Below are 24,321 nucleotides of genomic sequence, written 5' to 3'. Positions count from 1 at the left end.
TACTTTGACTGGATTGGATTATTGTGTGGATAGTGTCTTCTGTGCTTTGCATTTGTTTCATGACTAGTGATGGGCCTGTTACCTGCACTCAGTGAACTGGTATAAAATTTTTGTATAGTGTTTCTACATGGTCCAGTCACATTAATGTGACCACTTGTCAGAAGCCTGAATAACCACCTTTGGCATCATGGGTATGCAGGAAGAGAGTCAATGAGGTAGTGGAAGGTGCCAAAAGGGATGTGGAGCCATGAAAACTCAGGTGCTGTGGTCATCTATGCTAAGTTTCTTGGTTGAGGATCAGTGGAACGAACGGCCCGATTGAGGTTGTCACACAGATTCTTGACTGGGTTTAAATCCAGATGATTTGGTGGCCAGGGGACTTCAGTAAACTCATCCTGGTGCTCTTTGAACCACACGTGTATACTGAGAGTTGTATGACACTTTGAATTGACCTGCTGGTAGATGCCATAGTGCTAAGGAAGAAACAAACTGTATAAAGGGGGGACATGGGCTCCAAGAATAAATGCATACTTGTGTTGATCCTTTGTGCCTTCAAGCGTCATGAGATCACCCAGATAATGCCATGAAAACATTCCTCAGATCACAATGCTCCCTCCTTCAGCCTGGACCCTTCCAACTGTTGTTGCAGGCCCATACATGCCAAAGTCCACCTGTTACCATTCAGTGAACATCCAGTTACAGAGTTGGCATGCAAATTCCAGCCTTTGTAATCAATGAATGGTAGCCAGCATGGATACATGAACCAGGTTCCTACTGAGGAGGCCCATACACAACAACTTTTGCTGATCAGATGTTGAGCAGACACTGTTAGTAGCCTCTTGGTTCACCTGGGTGGTCAGTTGCTCTACAGTTCCATGTCCTTTTGCCCATACATGTTCCACAGATGTTGTTCACCCCATTCATCTATAGCCCATGATGTACCACAGTATCGTTGGCACTGATTTTGGATAGTGCCATTTTGCCAGGCATGGTATACTTCAACCATGATAACATGCGAACAGTTTACAAACTTAACCATTTTGGAAATATTTCCAATCTTGTCCCAAAAGTCAATAATAATACTGTTTTGTGCATCAGATAAATCACTCAATTTCTGTATCATGACAATGACTGCATTGTTTCTGCTTCCTCCCAACATGTTTAATATACCCTCCACTGCTAGTGCTGCCACCTGCTGTTTGTAACTGATTATTGCATGTTGGTGTAAGACATTAGTGGTGGTCACATTAATGTGACTGCACCATGTACTTAATGAGTCGGTGAGTTTCCATTTCTTTGGAACTGTGCTTAATGTTATAACTGTAATAACCATGCACAATGAAGTAGCCATGCTTGGACTTACATTAATTTAGATGTGAAACTAAACATGTTTTTCTGACATTCGTTCACCAAAGATGATGCTATAAATATTGTATAATTTGAATCAAGAACAGCTGCTGCTATGAGTAATTTAGATGTAGGTTCCCTTTGTGTAGCAAACCAACTCAAGCAACTTAATAAAGGCAAGTCTTCTGAACCAGATTGCACACCAGTTAGGTTCCTTTTTGTGTATGCTGATGAAATAGCTCTATTTTTTAGTCCAATGACTTGCTCAATTAAAGATCCATACCTAGGACTAGAAAGTTGCACAGGTCACACCAATACACAAAAAAGGAAGTATAAGAAATCCACTGAATTATAGACCCATATCACTGAAATAATTTTTGGAGTAGTATTTTGGAATATATGATTAGATTAGATTAGATAAACACTTGTTCCATAGACCATGAATACGACACTTCGTAATGATGTGGAACGTGTCAGGTTAATAAAAGATGTCTATACAAGATATTATACTACACAAAATATTTCATGTCACTTACTATTTTTAATATTGTTTTGGTGGGGTTTGGGGAAATTACCCACTTACTATATCCAAAAATTCATCTAATGAGTAGAAGGAGTGATATGTTCAAACATTATCAAACACTTGAAAGTGAATAATCTACCGACACATAAGCAACATAGATTCATAAAATATCATTCTTGTGAAACACAACTAGCTCTTTATTCACACAAAGTAATGAATACTGCCACAGGGGACCTCAAATTTATTCCATATTTCTAGATTTCAAGAAGGTTTTTTGACACCAGTCCTCAAAAAAAAAACTTCTAACCAAATTGTGTGCCTATGGAAGTATTGTCTCAATTGTGTGACTGGATATGTGATTTCCTGTCAGAAAGGCCACAGTTCATAGGGTAATTGGTAGAAAGCCATGAAATGAAACAGAAGTGATATTTGGGGTTGTCCAAAGAAGTGTTATAGGTCTTCTGCTCTTCCTAATCTTTAAATATGATTTAGCAGGCAGTATGAGCAGCTCTCTTACTCTGTTTGCAGATGATGCTATCATTTACCATCTATTTAAGTCATCAGAAGATCAAAACTGATTGCTAAATTATTTAGACAAGATATCTGTATGCTGTGAAAAGTGGAAATTAACCCTAAACGAGAAAAGCATGGGGTCCTCCAGATGATTGCTAAAAAAATTACCATTAACTTTTGCTTACGCAATAAATCACACAAATTTAAAGGGTGACAATACAACTAAATGCATAGGGACTACAATTGTTAGTAACTTAAATTGAAACCATCAGGTACAAAGTGTTGTGAGGAAGCAAACAAAAGATTTCATTGTATTGGCAAAATACTTCGAATGTGCAACATATCTGCTAAAGAGACTGCCTACATTACACATTTTGGTCCTCTTCTTGAGTATTGCTGGGTGGTATGGGCTCTTTACCATACAGAACTGATGGAAAATATCAAAAAATTTAAAAAAAAGGGCAGTTTCTTTTGTATTATCATGAAATATGGGAGAGATTGTTGTAAATATGATATGCAAGTTGGTTTCTAATCATTAAAACAGAGATGTTTTTTGTCATGGAAAATCATTTCACAAAATTTCAATCAGAAACCTGTTTTCTGAATGCCAAAATACACACACCAAAGAAAGTTTTGCATCACCTTGGTTCCAAGAGGTCCGGAACCTGTACAGAAAATTGGAACAGAGATCAACATAAACATCATTTCCACCCTCTGTATTGCTCATGAAAACCACACATTGCATGTTGTACCACCGTACAGCAAGACCTTCAGAGGTTGTGGCCCAGATTGCTGTACACACTGGTACCTCTAATACCCAGTAGCACACTCTAATACCCAGTAGCACACTTTCTCCTTCACAGTTTCCTTCTTTCTGTATCGTGTCACTTATCTCCTCCTAACCGACTCTTCCACATCATTGTAAACCACATGAAAGTCCCCCTGTCTGTGCCAGGGTAAAGTCACCAGTGTCACATTCCTATTCTGTTCCATTGGTGCCTCTTCCTCCCAATAAACAGCCATCCTTTCCTCCACCTCTATCACCCCTTCCCTGCCGCCTTTCTCCTCTTGCCCATGCTGAATAGCTGCTGTGTGGAGCTGCTTTGTGGAGACATGTAGTTAGATACACCAATATGTGTAGGTGTGTTTTGTGTTAATTAGCTTGGAAAAGCTTGTCTTAAAGCTCAGCAACATTTTCTGTTTTGTTTATGGATCTGTCAAATGCTCAATGTCTCGACCATACAGTGAGTCGTTACCACTACTCCTTCCATTATTTATATATCAACCAGTACATTCCAGTATCATATTATTAACCATATGTTCTTCCTTATCTTACCAACATCTCTTATTCTGTATCCTTCTCTTTCCCCCTATACTGCCTTCTCACCAGTTCTAATAGCAGGCCCCTACCTTGATCCCTGTGTAGGTGCAAGCCAGCTTCCCCATATTAACCTACATGTTTCACACACCTCTGCCATGTTCCCACCATTCTTCCCAGACAAAACTACAATTTGTTCCTGTTCTGATGTACATAATCATATCCCTTAAGGGATCATGTTTTAAACATATAAGTATTATCTACCAAATTCACTTAATTGGCTTCTCCAAAGATGTAACATTTGCAAGTGCAGATATCATTGTCATACTTAGTGAAGACTTTAGCTGAAGCAGTTTCTAACTGGTTTCTGACAAACAGTTTAACTCTTTATCTAACAAAAACCAAATTGGTCAAGAAATAAATATTAATCTTCACAATTAAAATGAATCTTCCTCAGTAAAATTCCTTGCAGTCACACACCTCACTGCATTTGTGAGTGGGATAGGGAAGGAAATGCTTAGCAATTTTACAAAGTACCCTCTGCTATACACTGCACAGTGAATGTATGTAGATGCAGAAGTGAAATCAACATGTTGGTCAGGTGATCAAAAAACCTGTCTTGGCTGGATTTGCAGCAGAATCTATACAAATTTTATGTACTTTTACTCCCTGTCACACAGTGTAGTTTTCTGAGGAAACAAAGAAATAAATAACTATTTATTCTCTGAAAGGAAACAGTAAGAATGCTGTTGATAGCTTGTAACTTAATATTTTTCTGTAGCTTCTGCAAGGCACTTAAGAGTCCTTGCACCCCTAAGACCAGTACATCCAAGTATGTTTGATTTGTATGCCCAGTAATATTATGGGCTAATAATCAGAGTGTCACATGAAGTGTGGTATAGGCAACCTACAAAACTAATACTTGTCTGATGTTCTGGGTAGTATTGTGTGTTCTGGTACAAAAATCAATACAAATTACCCATATGCAAAAGATGTTAATTCAGAATTTGCAAAAATTAAACTTAATATTTACCTCATTAGTGTCCTACAAACTTCATGAATATGAAGATCCTGGGTCTACACATGGCAGCTAATGCAGTAGTAACTCAGCAAGCCTCCACGCTTACAGTACATAGAGCAGTAAGAGAAGAAGGAAGATCTGACTTTAATGTGCCATCAGTGATGTGGTCATTAGAGATAGAGCACAAGCTTCAGTTAGAGAGGGATAGGAAAGAAAATCAGCTATGCTCTCTTCAAACCAATCATCTCGGCATTTGTCATGACCAACTAAGGGAAAACATGTAAAACCTATACTTGGGTGGTTGGATGGTGAACTGAAACCCTGTTCTCTCAACCTTCCAAATGTGAGTCCACTGACTTACTAGTACACCACCTCATGTGGCACACAGATAAGTGTTCCCATGAATAAGTAATAATATCCTCAAAACTAATGGAAACTGCACAAATGAGACGTATAACCAGCAGAGCAACAATATTTTCTAAGGCACTCACTCTGTTAAGTAACTGATGGGTAAATGAAAGACAATTTGTCTAAAGGATATCATGCCAGATTTTTTTCTGGCACATAGCACAATTTTAACTTCTGTCAAAGTTGTACAGAAAATGCTAAGTGTCACCATAATCCAGATTTCATGTTAACTTGTAGGTCACTCATGGCTGCTAGTTGGTCCATATGTAATAGGAATATGTCTGGTAAGTCTCTCCTGACCTGGGGTTCTTCCTAATTTTCCCATAACTCTCCCCACTTCCTAAGCCCCACCAGTCCTTTTTATTTATCCCCCTTCCTTCCCCTTCAACCCTTCTTCCAGAAGAAGGAGCCACTAGCTCCAAAAGCTTGTACATGTCCTTAATTTTTATGTTTTCTTCTGCCACCGTTTGGTGAGTACATTTTTTTATCCATACAATTATATCATATTTTTTGGAAGATTATAATGTATCACCTTTAGTATTACAATATCTAGTAAATGTTTGCTTCACACTTTTGACTCACTCAGCATCCCTGGAAGTTTTCAGATATGGTAAGATATGAGGGCAAATCAGAAAGTCTTTGCCCCTATTTTTTACTAGCCACAGTAAGGTACACACAGGTAATGACAAATATACATCCCATTCTGCATATCTTACACTATTTTTCCACATAGTCCCCACACCAGTACACACGTTCGTCACATTGCAGCACTAAATTTGAGATTCCTATGTCGTAGAATTCATCCGGCTGACTATAGAAGCACCGTTGGACTGCTGTCTTACCTTCATTGTTACTTGTGAATTGCTGTCTTGCCAGGAACTTCTTCAGCAGTCCAAAAACGTGGAAATCACTAGGGAAGAGGTCTGAACTGTATGGTTGGTGGTCCAGAATCTCCCAGTGAAATGCCCAGAGCTTTTCAGGAATTCTGATTGCTACATGTGGTCTCACATTATCATAGAGCAAAATCAGTTGTCCACATCAAGACACCCTTGATGCTTTTGCCTGATGACAGCCCTCAGACACGACAGTGTGGAACAGTAGCTGTCGGCATTGATGGTTGCACCTTGTGGCATGAAATCCAGTAGGAGTGGTCCATGGCTATCCCACTTTCCCAACAGGTGGCACTGAATGGACCTTTTTGTCACAGGTGAACCTGAATGCTTCCACACTATACTCTGCTGATGTTTCTGCTGCTTGGATTCTGGTGTGAAATGCAATATCCATGTTTCGTCGCCAGTAGCAATGCAGTCCAGGAAACCTTCATCCTCCTTGGAGTACTGATCCAGATGATTCTGTGAAGACATAATTTTCTTACCTTTCATTATGTCATCCAACTGCTTAGGCACCCACCAACATGAAAACTTCTGGTACCATAACGACTCATCAGCAATGTCATAAGTACTCCCATTTGATATGACAAGCTCCTACAAAATGGCCATGATGTTCCTAAGCCAATATGATTTCACCATTGGATCTATGTGGGAAATGTTGTCATTAGTAAGTGACAAACACAGCCTCCACGACTACTCATTGTCATGCAAGACTTCATGGATTATGTCAAACTCACATGACCAATACCTCACAGTTCTCAAAATGAGACAGTTTTCCCCTTATGTGGGCTGCATTTTCCTGTAGATCTCAATTGGTGTTTGTCCATTGCTCTATAGAAAATGAATCACACTTTGTGGCTCTAATGCCATGGATGTGTGAAGCACAAAGACCACCTTTAACAACTGACACCAGTGCCGTGTGCTAGAGCTACTTGCACATAAGGCCAGTGTGAACCAAGAAATGTCCAACACTGGGAATGGATATGTTGACTTCACATTTATAGTCATAATTTGGCTAAAAAAATAGGTGCAAACACTTTCTAATTTGCCTTCATATATGAAACATGATATGCAAATGGATGAGTAACACAATGATAAAATAAAAATACTACATAAGAGAGTAAATTATAGAAACTCTGTGCAGTCAGAGAATGTCATACATACCCTTGCATCATTTATTCCTGTAAGCTTTGTTTTAGGTCTTTCTAACACTAGGAAGGCAGCCAGATTGGCAGTGTACGAGGCAACAATTATCATAGCAAAACCAGCCCATACCATGCCAAGGACACGTGCTGAGAAACTTCTGGGTGTACCTAGTATTAACAGAAAACAAAAAGTGTAGTTGTATTAGGTTTCAATTTTTCATGTGTTTTATTAGTCACAGTAGCTATGGGAACCTTCTGAGGAATATCAGTTGGAAATAACTTGTGAATGTTATTTTTGTTTCCAAATGTGCAATATGCAGTCTTCTCCTAATGTTTCATAACACTGACTCTCCATTACTCTCTTCTATTATGAAATGAGCCATTACTGAATACATTATTATTCTTATGTGTAGTCTTGTATGTCAATGGTTTTATTACTATTTTACTTATAACAGTAATTGTTTTGTCCACAACTAATGTAATACACAAGGCCATTATGCAACTGTAGAAGTATATAGCAATTAAATAGCATTCCAGTCACATGACAATTTTTTTGCCATGATCACTTTTGACAAGTGACTACTTAACATCACGTTTTTATGGAAATGCTGTACCTTTAACAAATGTAGGCAGAACCAGTGTCCATTTAGAGTGGTTGTGTCTGATATAATAATAACATATAAACTTGATAGCAGGTGATGGTGGATCTTCAGGAGACATATCATGTCCTACCAGAATTTTTAAAAGCTTCACATCAGATGTATCGCGGCTATGCAATATTTCATTAATTTTCTAAAATTTTACAGAGGCTGTATATATGTGCATGTGTGTGTGTATGGACACTGGTGGTGAAGTTGGTAACTGACTAGCTCATGTTCAGTCAGGAGGAAGGATTTGCAATAAGCAGCACTGTAGAACTGCATGAAGTCATTTATCCAGCTGCCAGCTGGGCAACGTATGACTGATGAACAGATACATTGCATCTTAGTGGTAAGTAAACTGTGCAGGAAGTGGAATTATTGCGAAGTGGTACTGACATATTCAATTTTTTCATGTTGTTGGTCACTTAGTTTAACTGGAATAATTTAGTTAATTAGCAAATAAAGAAAAGTGCAGCCTCTTACCTTCACCAATTCCACTATTCAGCAACACTCCCCAGGCAAACCATATTGCACTGGACAAGTTTAGAGCATCCTCCTCAGTTCCATCATTGTTAGCTAGCTTGAAGCGGCCAAAAGGTGAGAAACGATCCAGGAGATAGAGTACCAAAGCAACTACATGCACTGATACCATAACTAAGATCCACAAGGTATTACTGAATGGTTGTAGAAATGAAACAAGTGTTGAGGAGCGGGAAGGCTGCAAAGTTGAGATATATAGGTAGAATAGTATTTATTTTAACTAGTGTAGTACATAATTCACTCATTTAATGATATTTTCTACCTTTTTTTCAAGAATTGTTATTCCTTGGTATTTGAAAGGCTTGCTGAATTCAATGAATTCTGCTCTCTCTGGATTTATGGTGAGTGGTGCAACAATCATGTCTGCCCTGTCATTTACCAATTCTCCAATAAGTCCTGTCCATTCTTTCTTTCCCCCAGCTGCAGAAGGAAAAAAATTTGTGAAAACAATTTTTTTGTGGTAGGGGTGTTAAGAATATCAATTTAAGAAAAGACATAACCTTCAGTCGTGACAAGAAAGAATTAACATTTTGTAACTACTTTCAGAATCTAGAATGAAATTTTCACTCTACAGCGGAGTGTGTGCTGATATGAAAGTTCCTGGCAGATTAAAACTGCGTGCTGGACCGAGACTCGAACTCGGGACCTTTGCCTTTCGCGGGCAAGTGCTCTACCGACTGAGCTACCCAAGCACGACTCATGCCCTGTCCTCACAGCAGGAACTGGCGGAATTAAAGCTGTGAGGATGGGGCATGAGTCATGCTTGGGTAGCTCAGTCAGTAGAGTACTTGCCCGCGAAAGGCAAAGGTTCTGAGTTCGAGTCTCGGTCCGGCACACAGTTTTAATGTGCCAGGAAGTTTTTACTTTTAGAATGTTTAGCTTCTAACTTTCTACAGAGAATTGAAGATACTTATTTTTCCCAACAATAGCTATTAATAGAGTGTAACTATGTTCAGTGAGTACCTTGGAGAAGATGAAACTGTAAGTTAGACTGCAGTGACAAGAGAAAAAAATGAGGTACAGAGGACATCATATTACTTCTGCATTTTGTGAGCAGAAAATTATTTAGCTCTGACTTTTGGTACCAGAGCCCTAGTTATAGCCCACAATTAGTTATGTTAGAATGTTTTTATGGGTGGAAATTGCAAATCTACATGTTCACCTGCATCATTTAAATCTGAACTCTGCAAGTCACTGTATGGTGTATGGCATAAGGTACAAATTGTATCAGTGTAATTCGCCCCCCCCCCCCTCTTCCCATTTATTCCTTATGCAGATGGTATGCAGGAAAAATGACAATCAATACCAATATGTATCAGCCCAAATTTGCTTGGTTTTAGCATTGTGTTAATTATATGAGATGTGTGTTGGATGAAGAGAACTGCTTCTTGCCTGTTTTCTGAACTTTGGGTTCTTGGAATTTTTGTAACTAAAATATAAATAACTCAAAGGTTCCATTGACAAATGACACTTGTTTAGTAGTAATGATAAACATAGACTTTAATTATCTCTTAGTATATCTGTGTAAGCAATTGTCAAAGTAATACCCATGTTGTACTTGTATGGTAAGAAAATAGGAATTCTTGGCATTGACAATGAGAGAGCGGTTCATCGGATTGGTGAATATCAGTCACAAATAAATACCATATGAGTATTTCAACTGGCAGCCTTGTCAGTGAGAGATGTCACACAGCATGTATCTGTGACAAGCACACATGAGATGGACGAGATGAGAGAATAGGGCTGTTTGACAGTACCAGGAAAAGACATTACACATCCACCCATCCACCAACAGACCCACCCACCACACACACACACACACACACACACACACACACACACACACACACACACACACACTGTCTGTGACATCATTAGGGTGTTTGGGCATTTCACAGGACACTGAGGATTTACAGTGAGTCTCCTGCAGTCAACAATATGCAGACAAGGGTTCTTGCCAACGGCCACCAAGACTGTAACAACAGACAGCAAGTCCAAGGTACAGCAGGCTGAGTTGAAAAAGGTCACTCGGCAATCCAAAGCTAGACAATAGCTGTACCATTCAGGATGATACCACTGTGAGGTACAGACACCACAGCCCTACCTAGTACCTCTGCTAACTTCATCTTACAAGGCACATAAATTAGCATGCTGCAGCACCACCATGACTGGACACTTGAAACTTGGAATGCAACTCCTGATGTTTTGAAGTACATGTTGTTACATATTGATGGAAGATTTATGTATGAGGAATTGGGCCACTGGGTGCATCTGTCATTGTACGCCACAGACAAATGTTACAATGGTCTGCCAGAATGGCATATGAATCTGTTTGTTTAGCTGTACAATACCACTGGAGATCTATACATTCTCCTTACACAGAGCACTCATTCAGGTGTTCCTCAGCTGTGTCAGAGTAGTTTAAGGATACCCCATAGACACTCACAGTGTCTGTGAGTGATGGGCAGCTGTTGAGTGGCCATAGATCATGAAAAGTAAGAAAGGAAGACATCCCGTTGTCATGTAGGTCATTAGAGATGGAACACAAGCTCAGATTGTTTCAAGGGTGGGGAGGAAAATCAGTCATGCCCTCTCAAAGGAACTATCCTGGGCTGTGCAGAGAGGCCGCATGGTTTGAGGCGCCATGTCACGAATTGCGCAGCCCCTCCCACCAGAGGTTCGAGTCTTCTCTTGGGCATGGGTGTGTGTGTTGTTCTTAGCAAAAGTTAGTTTAAGTTGGCTTAAGTAGTGTGTAAGTCTAGGTACCAATGACCTCAGCAGTTTGGTCCCTTAGGAATTCACACATCTTTGAACAGTTTTTAGTATTTGTCTGAAGTGATTTAGGGAAATCATCGAAAACCTGAATCTGGATGGCCCGGATGCAGATTTGAACCATCGTCCACTTGAATGCAACTCCACTGTGCTAACTGCCTGTGCCATCTCACTCAGTGTCATATACCACCATGACTTCCTCTCATTTCCATTGTTTTGTGGGGACCATGCACAAAATTCTGAAGCTAATAGGGAAAGCAAGTTTTCCACTGCTGTCTATTTAGGGCTAATGTGTAACCTATTGATTGGAATGTGTCTAAAGGAAACTGCATAATGTGGTGATACACTCCATGTAAATCACTATCAGCCAATAAGTGTAGTTTGTTCAAGTTAAGTAGAATGAAGACAGATTGAAATTAAGTTACAGTAAGTGAAACTATACTGAAGAGCCAAAGAAACTGGTATACCTGCCCAATATCATGTAGGGCCCCCGCAAGCACAAAGAAGTGCTGCAACATGATGTGGCGTGGACTCCACTAATGTCTCAGGTAGTCCTGGAGGGAATTCACACCATGACTCCTGCAGGGTTGACCATAAATCCATAAGAGTACAAGGGGTTGGAGATCTCTTCTGAACAGCATATTGTAAGGCATCCCAGATATTCTCAATAATGTTTAGGTTTGGGGAGTTTTGTGACCAGCGGAAGTGTTTAAACTCATAGGAGTGTTCCTTGAGCCACTCTGTAGCAGTTTTGGACATGTGGGGTGTCACATTGTCCTGCAGAAATTGCCCTAGTCCGTCAGAATGCACAATGGTTATGAATGGATCCAGGTGATCAGACAGGATACTTATGTATGTGTCACCAGTCACCTAGATGTATCAGGGGTCCCATATCACTCCAACTGCACGTGCCCCACACCATCACAGAGCCTCCACTGGCTTGAACAGTCCCCTGCTGACATGCAGGGTCCACAGATTCATGAGAGTGTCTCAATACCTGTACACATCCATCTGATCAACACTATATGAAATAAGACTTATCAACCAGGCAACATGTTTCCAGTCACCAACAATCCAATGTCAGCAATGATGGGCCCAGGTGAGGCGAAAAAGTTCATGTTGTGCAGTCATGAAGGGTATGCGAGTGGGCCTTTGGCTCTGAAAGCCCATATTGATGATGTTTCATTGAATGGTTCACACACTGATACTTGTTGATGGACTAGCACTGAAATCTGCAGCAATTTGCGGAAGGGCTGCACTTCTGTCACATTGAATGATTCCCTTCAGATGTCATTGGTCCCAATCTTACAGGATCCTTTTTTGGCCACAGCGATGTCAGAGGTTTGATATTTTACTGGATTCCTCATATTCATGGTACACTCGTCAAATAGTCATATGAGAAAGTTCCCATTTCATCACTACCTCGGAGATGCTGTGTCCCATCGCTCATGCGCTGACTACAACACCATGTTAAAACTCATTTAAATCTTGATAACTTGCCATTGTAACAGCAGTAACCAATCTAACAGCTGTGCCAGACACTTGTTGTCTTGTATAGGCATTGCCAACCACAGTGCCATATTCTGCTTATTTACATAGCTCTGTATTTGAATACACGTGGCTACACTAGTTTCTTTGGCACTTCAGTGTATTTCATAAAGTGTGTTCACTTAATTTAAACAATGGAAAATCATGGTGGAATATGACAATATTATGAAAAGGATAGTTGCTACTCACCATATAGTGGAGATGCTGAGTTGCAGATAGGCACAACAAAAAGACTGTCAGAAAGTAAGCTTTGGGGACTGATGACCTCAGAAGTGCTTAGAGCCATTTTTTGAAAGTAAGCTTTTGGCCAACAAGGTCTTCATCAGAAATAGGCAAAACACACACACACACACACACACACACACACACACACACACACACACACACCACACACACATGACCATGCCTATCTGTGACTCAGAATCTCCACTGTTTGGTGAGTTCACTTAATTTATTAGATTTATGAAATGGAACACTTCCCTAGCAGTACTTTAAAGAAATTTCAGCCTCATATTGCTGAAATGATTAGTATTGTCAACTGAATGTGTCTGTAGACAAGACCATCCCTGAGATATTAGCAGTTTTTAATTTCCATTCAACATCAACTGTCTACAAACTGCAATGCTCACACGAAAATTTACTAAATCTGTGATGGCACTATTCAGCAGTTATTTTATGTTCGCATATAATAAATGATAAAAAAATTCCGTGTTTTGAATCTAGTCACTCCTGTAAAGTACTACAAGTCCATAATTCCATGTGTATAAAATTTTCATCTGGGCACACACATCAGACCCTCCCAAAAGACAACTTTCAAAAGATCTGAACAACTCAGTAATGCCTTTTAGAGGGTGTCCTTAATGTTTACGGTCAAAATTATACAAAACAGAACAGGATTTCAAACTGAGTATTTTGCAATAAAGAACTATTACAAGGAATGAATACTTACTGGTAGGTTTTTATTGACATAAATGACTTACAGCTTAAATCAACAAATTAAGTTCATAGCAGCTGTTCAAAGTGGTAACCATTAGTCCTAACAATTGTGGGCAGAATATCACAAATTAACACTAGCTAACTTGCTCAATTCAAACAAGCAACCAAAAACTAATGTCCTATTAATTTATCTTGCTCAGTGCCAGCTTACAAGTTGCTTGAGAATCATTGCTGAAAATCTGAGACAAGTACAACATATTGATTTTCATCAGTCCAGACCTGGATATTATAGCAGTTTAAAACATCATCTTGGTAAGAACTGTAGAGAGTTTCACACTGCACCACGGTGATGGATAATCCTTCAATTGAATTGAACTTAGAGTACAAAATCATTTGTTCGTGCTTGCACATGTTGTTTATTGTAGAGATGTTATTCGTGCTCCAGCAGTACCTTCCACACTGTATTCACTGAAGGGTGCTTTTCAATGAAGAGTGCTTATTGATGAATCATGTACCACACAAGGTAACACTATCTAATTGAGTTCTACTGAGCAAACAATTCATTGTTGAGAAACTGTGTCCTCAGCACAACCCATTTTCTCTTTGTGATGATAAATTTGTTCCATTGGGGATGAGACCTGTAGTGTAACTTTTCTCTCTACATTCATGAGGCTTTCCAGGCACTGAATCCTGTTGCACAATGCAATGAGTGCACATCTGTCAAGTTCCTGCAATGAGCAGTACTCCATCTTTGGCAAACAGTCATGAACTGAGAACAATGGTAAACTCCAGAGTGGACACATCACTGGTGGCCTGCTTTTAGCAGTCAGTTTACAATTTTAGTACACCCACCAGTAGGTATTGCAATGAATGCAGATGAGTTGGAGTGGTTATCACAGTGGAAGAGTGAGGACAACTGCCATGGAGGATGCACCCAACATGTGGTACGTGCAGACCCACTGATGGGAAGTCCATACCAGCTGGTACCACTAAGCTGGGTGGGGTAAGTCTAACACTGAGTTCAACCACTGCTGATCTAATCTTGTATCTTGTGCCATACGCTGTTTCCATGTGCTCAGTCATCAGCCACTCACACTGGCTATGTGTTGTGTTTATTCCTGTGCATATCTCTACACAGTTTCGGCCTTTCTGCTTCCCTGCAGATTGACTCACATTGTGAGGTTTCATTTCTTCTTGTGAGTTTCTGTTCCCTGTCTTGCTCTCTAGTCACCATCAGCCCACACATTACCTTGTGCCAACAGTGTGGTTTATTGGCATTAAGGATGTTCTTATGCATGTGATACTTCCATTTTTTCTTTCCTTTTCATAGTATTAATTTAGGGTCACTATGCACCCAGTATTTCTGCAATGCTGAAAGAAAAAGTTTGACTGCAGAAGAAGCAGCAACAGGAGCACCTTGAGCAGATCCAGACACTGCTAAACCAGAATGTGGAACTGTTTGCTCCTATGCCATGCAGGTGTGACACTTCCATTTTTTTCCTTCCATTTTAATAGTATTAATTAGGGCCACCATGCACCCAGTATTTCTGCATTGCTGAAAGGAACAGTTGTGACTGAAGAAGGAGCAGTAGCAGTAGCATGAGCAGATGTAGACACTGCCAAACGAGAATGTGGAACTGCTTTGCACCTGTGCCATGCAGATGGCAGGTGGTAGATGAGGCTCCCACTGTGCAGTTTCTTTCCAACTGCTGCCATTCCCCATGTCATTTGTTGGTTTCAGTGAGCCTATGGACAGCAGGGAAAGTTACCTACTCTGGTTCTTGCTGCACTGCCAAGTAAGGTGTTTCGTCGATCCAGGCAATAAAGCCACCTTGTTATTGCTCAGCACTGTAAGGTTATATGAAGTTGTGGAAAATTCTAAGCCCTTCACAGTGCCTGAGAAAATCCCTTTTGATGAACTTTGTTGGTAGCTTAGGCAGTATTTCAGATATCAAATCCATGTGGTGGCAGCACAGCTGCAGTTTAACCAGTTTCACATTTATACATGGCCTGGATGGCTGATTTGCAGGGGACTTCACAAAAACGTCATTTTGAGTGTCCCAAATGTGTTACCTCCTATGTAGATTCTCCAATTCAGGACATGTTTATCCTGTAAACACCTCATCCTGACGTTCAAAGTGGAGTGTTAACCTTGCCTGACCCTTTTTTGGACCACGTTGCCCAGATTGAAGAATCATGTCAGCTTACAGCAGCAGTGAGGGACTTTTTCCTGAAAATTGACTGGTGGTGCAATTAGGTGTACATGGTAAACAGCTCCCAGTGCCCTGTGGTGTTCCCTAAGTGGTCTTCCCTTCTACCAAGTCATCCGGAACAGTCATGTTAAGGCACTGCCCATTTTTCCCCTCATCATGTTTGGCAGGTTTGCATTGATCACTGCATCATAATTCTCACTTGTAGCATTTTTTGTCTCCTTGGTGTTGCTTTCCATTGCTGTCATTGGGAAAGCCAGTTATCCTGCCATGTTTGCCTTTCCACATGTGGAGGGCCGGCCGATGTGACCGAGGGGCTCTAGGCACTTCAGTCTGGAACCGCATGACTACTACGGTTGCAGGTTTGAATCCTGCCTTGGGCATGGATGTGTGTGATGTCCTTAAGTTAGTTAGGTTTAAGAAGTTCTAAGTTCTAGGGGACTGATGACCTCAGATGTTAAGTCCCATAATGCTCAGAGCCATTTGAACCATTGTCATGTGGAGGCCACACGTGAGGTATGATGTTATGCTGTTTGTGACACTCAGTGAGCAGGGGATTGGTGGTCGGTAGCTCACATTTTGACTTGTCTACCAGCCTTCTTTGACATCCTGCATACGTTGCATATTTGCTTATGTTGGTACTGGTTATGTGACTGGTTGTATTTCAAGTAGACATGTGAGCAATGGTCATCCTCATTAACCTAGATACATACATACATACAGGGTCTTGAGCATCCAGCCAATGGTATGGCTGCTACATCAAGTTGTTTCTTAAAGTAAACAGTGTAGTCAATTGAGGGGGCATTCTCCATTTCTGGCTGTTATATGAAAGTGGAACAACAACTTACATTGTTAGTGCTCAATTCCTCAATGGTGGAAAAAAGTTTTTGGGCTCAATGCTTTTTCTGTTTTGGGCTTCCAGATAGTTGACATAGTCCATTTAGTATCTCAGTCAGTCCATTTTCTAGATTTGGACTCCTTACTATGGTCATACAACCAGCTCTTTGAGAATAACTTGGGCTGAACAGAAAGTTTCAAGGAACTTGTTTCTCATAAGCCATCAGTGGCACCTAAATTTTGTTGCCCACATTGCATTCCTTTCTCCATGGATGACAAGGTAGAGTCTGAGTTGCAGAATTGGCATGATCAGGGAGTCATTTCTCCTATTTTAGCATGTCACTGAGCGATGCTTTGGTGATGATTCAGCATCTGATGGCACCATGCACATTTGCGGCAATTTTAAACATATGGTCAGTGCACAGTGTGTTGGGGATTGGTGTTCCATTCGATGGCCATAGGAGTCGTTGGTGAAGTTTTTAGGGGCTCAGTATTTTTCACACATCAATTTGTGTGATGCATACCGACAGTTGACACTGGATGCAGCTTCTCAGACTTTCTTTGTACTCAACACCCCTTTTGAGCTTTACGAATTTGATTACTTGGCTTTTGGAATCTCATCTGCGCCAGGAATTTGTCAGTGACATTTGGATCAGTTGATTCAGGGCATTCCCTGTTGCATAAACTACATAACTGGTTATGGGTTCTACACAAGAGGACCATTTTCAGAACCTACAGATGGTTTTCAATGCCTTCTGGAAAATGGCCTTCATTTCAGACTGGAAAAGTACACTCTTTTCCTTCCAAAAGGTGCATTTTTGGCATATTTATTTGGCAAAGATGGCCTCATTGCTACAGGTGAACACATAAAAGTCATCATCTACTAGCCAGCACCCAGGAACCTGAAAGAGATCTGGTCTTTTTGGGCAAGATTTCATATTATGCTATGTTCATTCCCCACACATTTGCCATCCTCTTAACCAGCTTCACCAAAAGGGTCTTAAGTTTGTCTGGTCAGCGGATTTTCCATGGGCTTTTCAGTCCCTCAAGTAGTGTTTGTCCCTTGCTTCCGGTATGGCTTCTTTTATGCCAGGAAACCTTTAAACCTGGCCTGTGGCAAGTCGAAGTATGGCAATGGTACAGTTCTGTTCCATCAGATCCCAGATGACATTGAACATCCTATCACTTACATATCAATGACGCTTTCTGTGGAGCATAATTATTCACAGGTGGAAAAGCATGTGCTGGCTATTGTTTTCGTAATTCAAAAGTTTAATGTCTTCTTGTATGGGCAAGATTCCTCCTCAAAAGCTGCTGGTTTCCTAATCTAGCCCTCATTCCAAGCTCCCAGATAGACAGCCCACTAATTTTGGAGATGGACCATATTTCTCAGTAATTATTGCTGACTTTCATTTCCACTCTCCCACCCAGCATGCAAACGCTGATGCATTATTGTGACTGCCTGTGGAGCCTGATCCAGAGGTTTATTGGCAGGAGGCTCTCCTGTTCATATTGGTTGATACCTTGCAGAAAACCTTGTTGGATTTTCCATTGATGATGTAGGAAGTTATAACCACCATGGCCGCCAACCCGCTTTTCCAGAAAATTGTTTCAGTGATCTATGTGGATTGAGTGGAGTGCATCTTTTTTGGGTGCAGATCTGGCATAGTGTATGATTTTTCTCCTATATGTTGTCCAGGGGGTCCTCATGCTTGCCAACTGTTGAGTGGTCATCCCTCAGTATTGTGTCCTCACAAAACAGAACCACGCTGTTTTCCCCTTGCAGGGTGCACATTGATTTCATGGGTCCAGTTTTGGGGAGCACGATGTTATTGGTGGTCAACGCCTTGTCAAACTTCCTGTATATAGCCAAGCTGACTTCCACGTCATTGACAGCCACTGTGGGCATTGTGAGTCATTTTTGCCATTGAGGGACACCCAGGACCCTTGTGTCTGATAACAGTTGGCAATCCGTATCATGGGAGTTTGAAGACTTTTGCATTTACAATGTTATCCAACATGTGGCTACCATGCAGTTTTACCTGGCGTAGCTCAGAGTTGGAGCACTTCATGCTTATGTTCAAGATCCATATGAAGAAGTCCATGTCTCCTTGTTCACACTATGATGCATTGTCAAAATTTCTGGCTGTATGTTGGGCAACGCCAGTCATTGGGTGCAGTTGAGTGGAACATTGGCATGGGCGCTAGTCGTGGAGTCTTCTTCATTTGTTGCGTCCCCAAGTCACCTGCCCCAGACCACCATTTTCGCCCTGGAACTGCAGTTTGGCCCCAGTCTTTTGGCCAGCAACAGGGCAGACATGGTGGGCTGCAAAGGTGGTCAGTTGTCTCTGGTGGATGTCAGCTGGGGGCAGCTGACCCATCATCCAAATCAGTTACCCTGTTGGGTCATTACCACCACAGTCTTCCAGTCAGCCAGCAGCAGGGTTTGTTGTGAAGTTGTTCCAGGTGCGGACTCCCACTTGCAGCAGTTTCCTACCATGTTGTTGACCACTTCATGCCCCTCTCCCCCTTTTGCCTGCTACCTTGGACCAAAGTGAGACACATTCCCATGCCTACTGATCTGGAGCCCATGGACTTGACCTGCCCTCCTCCTCCTCTTCCTCCTCCTCCTCCTCCTCCTCTCCCCCTACCACCCTGCCAGTGGCTTTGGCATCACCTTCACTACAGCTGGTGGACTGATTATTGCCTCTGCCTCTGCATCCTTTTGCCCCTCTAATGGAGCCAGTAGTATTGTCATTATCTCCTCTGGAGATCAGTCCACTGCCTGGATCCCAACACTTTCTCTGGTTCTCTGCCAGAGGTCGTAGCCCAAGTCTGGCCATTTTCAGCTCTACATGGCCTAGTGAGGGGGGAGGCGTCCACAGCTCGTGGTCGAGCGGTAGCATTCTCGCTTCCCGCGCCCGGGTTCCCGGGTTCGATTCCCGGCGGGGTCAGGGATTTTCTCTGCCTTGTGATGACTGGGTGTTGTGTGATGTCCTTAGGTTAGTTAGGTCTAAGTAGTTCTAAGTTCTAGGGGACTGATGACCATAGATGTTAAGTCCCATAGTGCTCAGAGCCATTTGATTTGAGGGGGGAGGCATTTAGTATCTCCACTAAAGGACATCGCAATGGAGGCAGATGAGTTAGTGTGGTAATCTTTGTGAAATAGTGTGGAGAACTTCCTTTGGGAGTGTACGTAATGTGCAGTATTACAACCATGCTGACAGAAGTTTTTACCTGCTGGTAGTAGTAAGCTTGGCAGGATGGTTCTAATGCTGAGTTCAACCACCGTGGACCTCACCTTATCATTGGGCCGAGTGCCATGTGCCCTTTCTGTGTGATCGGTCATCAGCCACCCACACCATTCGTGTGTTGTATTTACCCATGTGGATGTCTCTATGCAGTTTTGGACTTTATGCTCCCCCTAGACTGCCTTGCATGGCAAGTTTTCATTTTTTCTTGTGGTGTTCTGTAATCCAACTTGTTATCAAGCCCCTAGTCATTTTGGCCAACATTCGGTAAGTCTGAATATCTGTTGGCAATATCATGCTCTTAGTGAACAGTTTTTCCATTTCTGCCCTGTGTTACTTAACTTCTCATAGCTTGCCAGTTGTTATGTGGACTCACAAACTCTGTAAGTAGCTGCAGCGACATTGTGAATGGGTGCCTTTCCTAGCTGAAATGTTCTCTGCAGGCAGTCAGGTCTCAGTCCTATCCACACAGATAGGCCCTCACCCAAGCAACAGAAAAGTATCATGTGTGAAAAGTCATTTCTAAAATGCTATACCAATTTTGAAACTCTTAGTTTTAGACCTATTTTATCCTCCATAATCTAGTTGGGAAATTGGAAAAATGATATGCCAGTATATAAAAGTGTAAGTGATTTTACGAAAATTATTATTATTATTATTATTTTTGTGGTGGTGGGGTTTCATTTCTTCAAGCCATGAAGAAGTGTCTAGTGCAACCTTCCTACACTCATCTAGGAGTTCCACAACTGTACATCAGCCTTGAGCCAAATAATGCAATCACTGAAGCTGTTGGCATAATGCATAGACAGGCTATTATGTAAAATGATTTTCTAAAATATTTTAAACGATATCATTTTTGCGTTTGGATGTAACTGTTTTTATAGTGCCTGAGAATGGCACATAAGGTAAAATTGCAATAACACAAGAGAAATACTTAGTCAAAAACGGAAATGACGTCATTTGAGTAATTTATAGTGATTGTGCACGCACATTACAAGACGTTAATAATTTCCTGAAACCTTATGCAAATTTTTCCATTCACTGAAACGAATGATCCAAATCTAGAATAACATCCCCAGACAAACAGCTGTCATAGTGTTTCACTGTCGACACAAGACATCCCGGGAAATGCTGTTCGGCAGGATATATAGCCGTCTGCAAGAAGGGGAACTTACCCCTGGGCTGCAGATCTTCAATTAATTACAGAATTCTTACGCATTTCTAGAAATAATTGTCTGCGATATTACAAAACTGCAGCACCTCTGTGCTCGACGCTGCACATTGTCAGCTTGGACCTTTCACTCTTTCTATTTTATTTCTTTGTTCACGGTTCAGTTTTTGACGGGCTATCCACTGAGCCATCTTATGACAAAATCTGAAGGCGGTATGATGGGTAGTTTCCCTTGTTAGCGTCAGGCACAACCACCGCTGCATTGCCGTCAGGCTGCCAACGTGGCAAGCAGGGCTGGACCGCTTCGCCTTCGCCGCCACCATTACCGCCAGAAACTGCGCCACATTGTGTGACACTCTACAGCTATCGTCCAACTCCTGACAAAACGTGGCGCCTGATGCACCTCTATAGAGAAGCCGCTTTCACGTGTAAGTGTTGAGCAGTCGGCGCCACGCCATACAGTTAGAAATGCAGGCAGGTGCTCACCTGTTGTGCGCTATGACAGTGCATTCCAAACACAGCCGGCATGCTTTACGTGACGACGCAGTTTTCAGACGTATTCTTAACACTAAACGACTTTACACCTAAACATAATCTAATGCGTCCTATTGTACTAGGAGAAGGCCGTGTGAGAATTCTGACATTCCATAGCTAGACCAGCTTACATAGCTCTGTGAAGACTGCTACTCAGTTTTAAACAGATTCAAATGGTTCAAATGGCTCTGAGCACTATGGGACTTCACTTCTGAGGTCATCAGTCCCCTAGAACTTGGAACTACTTAAACCTAACTAACCTAAGGACATCACACACACCCATGCCCGAGGCAGGATTCGAACCTGCGACCGTAGCGGTCGCGCGGTTCCAGACTGTAGTGCCTAGAACCGCTCGGCCACTCCGGCCGGCTAAACTGATTCACATTTGGCGTGAGCTAAATGTAGTTACTTGATGGTTTCAGCATCGATCCTAACTGAGTGATGACAAACACTAGCGCAATTTTGGATCTTCGTTGGAGTCTGATTAACAATGTTTAGGGTTCCGTGCGTCAGCTCGTAAAAACGGAACCTTTATAGGATCACATTTTTGTCCGTCTCTCTGTCTGTCCAACTGTTAAAAACCCTGTTTATCAGGAACGAGTAGACGTATCAAGTTAAATTTATGCCACATACCAAGGTCTACAGTCTCTTGGTGGCGTAAAATATTGAGGCTTCCAAGTCAATGCAATGAAAACATACGGCCGTTTATGTCACAAATTTTGATATTCGAAAACTCATTCATTAATACATGCAGAGAACTTCCCGTTGACCTAGAATCATGGAATTTGGCAGGAAGCAAGGTTTCATAATACACTACTGGCCATTAAAATTGCTACACCAAGAAGAAATGCAGATGATAAACGGGTATTCATTGGACAAATATATTATACTAGAACTGACATGTGATTACATTTTCACGCAATTTGGGTGCATAGATCCTGAGAAATCAGTACCCAGACCAACCACCTCTGGCCATAATAACTGCCTTGATACGCCTGGGCATTGAGTCAAACAGAGCATGGGTGGTGTGTACAGGTACAGCTGCCCATGCTGCTTCAACACGATACCACAGTTCATAAAGAGTAGTGACTGGCGTATTGTGACGAACCAGTTGCTCGGCCACCATTGACACACGTTTTCAATTGGTGAGAGATCTGGAGAATGTACTGGGCGGGCCAGAAGTCGAACGTTTTCTGTATCTAGAAAGGCCCGTACAGAACTTGCAATATGCGGTCGTGCATTATCTTGCTGAAATGTAGGGTTTTGCTAAGATCGAATGAATGGTAGAGCCACCGGTCGTAACACACCTGAAATGTAACGCCCACTGATCAAAGTCTGTCAATGTGAACAAGAGGTGACCGAGACGTGTAACCAATGGCACCCCATACCGTCACGCCGGGTGATACGCCAGTATGGCGATGACGAATACACGCTTCCAATGTGCGTTCACCACGTTGTCACCAAACACGGATGCGACCATCGTGATGCTGTAAACAGAACCTGGATTTATCCGAAAAATGACGTTTTGCCATTCCTGCACCCAGGTTCGTCGTTGAGTACAACATCGCAGGCGCTCCTGTCTGCAGCGTCAAGGGTAACCGCAGCCACGGTCTCCGAGCTGATAGTCCATGCTGCTGCAAACGTCGTCGAACTGTTCGTGCAGATGGTTGTTGTCTTGCAAACGTCCCCATCTGTTGACTCAGAAATCGAGACGTGGCTGCACGATCCGTTACAGCCATGCGGAAAAGATGCCTGTCATCTCGACTGCTAGTAATACGAGGCCGTTGCGATCCAGCGTTCCGTATTACCCTCCTGAACCCACCGATTCCATATTCTGCTAACAGTGATGGGATATCGACCAACGCGAACAGCAATGTCGCGATACGATAAACGGCAATCGCGATAGGCTACAATCCGACCTTTATCAAAGTCAGAAACGTGATGGTACGCATTTCTCCTCCTTACACGAGGCATCACGACAACGTTTCACCAGGCAACGCCGGTCAACTGCTGTTTGTGTATGAGAAATCGGTTGGAAAGTTTCCTCATGTCAGCACGTTGTAGGTATCGCCACAGGCGCCAACCTTGTGTGAATGCTCTGTAAAGCTAATCATTTGGATATCACAGCATCTTCTTCCTGTCGGTTAAATTTCGCGTCTGTAACACATCTTCGTGGTGTAGCAGTTTTAATGGCCAGTAGTGTACAATTAAAAGAAAAATATCCGAAAATTATTAATTTGTAACTATATCACACGAAAAATTTTTGTTGTTTGTTATCTGATTGTGTGTGCGTCGGTTAAGCCCCCTTTTTGTACTGGACTCGCATTCGGAAGGACGACGGTTCAATCCCGAGTCCGGCCATCCTGATTTAGGTTTTCCGTGATTTCCCTAAATCGATCCAGGCAAACGCCGGGATGGTTCCTTTCAAAGGGGCACGGCCTACTTCCTTCCCCGTCGTTCCCTAATCCGATGAGACCGATGACCTCGCTGTCTGGTCTCCTTCCCCAAAAACAACAACAACCCCCTTTTTTGTGAGGAACGTGTAGGTGTATCAGGTTGAAATTTATGTCCATACTGACGTCTCAGGTGCTTTAGTAGCGTGAAAAAGTTAACCTTCTAAGTTGGTGCCATCTAAAGATGCGGGTATTTATGTCATAAATTTCGATATTCGAAATCTCACTCATTAAAACCTATAGAATGATTCCTGTTGACGTAG

The 24,321-nt window shown here is 41.9% G+C and overlaps 1 protein-coding gene across 1 annotated transcript in view; it reads right to left on the bottom strand.

The window, feature by feature from the left end:
• LOC124722080 (glutamate [NMDA] receptor subunit 1) overlaps window positions 1-24,321 on the bottom strand; it is a 350,427-nt gene that overhangs the window by 60,542 nt on the left and 265,564 nt on the right. The window contains exons 11-13 of the mRNA XM_047247275.1: window positions 8,609-8,766; window positions 8,290-8,524; window positions 7,185-7,333 (exon numbers count right to left, since the gene is read on the bottom strand). Coding sequence (XP_047103231.1) covers window positions 7,185-7,333; window positions 8,290-8,524; window positions 8,609-8,766 — 542 coding nt within the window. The remainder of the gene's footprint in view (window positions 1-7,184; window positions 7,334-8,289; window positions 8,525-8,608; window positions 8,767-24,321) is intronic.

Source organism: Schistocerca piceifrons, chromosome X, assembly GCF_021461385.2.
Source record: "Schistocerca piceifrons isolate TAMUIC-IGC-003096 chromosome X, iqSchPice1.1, whole genome shotgun sequence".
Classification (NCBI taxonomy): Eukaryota; Metazoa; Arthropoda; class Insecta; order Orthoptera; family Acrididae; genus Schistocerca; species Schistocerca piceifrons.
This window is presented reverse-complemented; position numbering and strand designations above follow the sequence as displayed.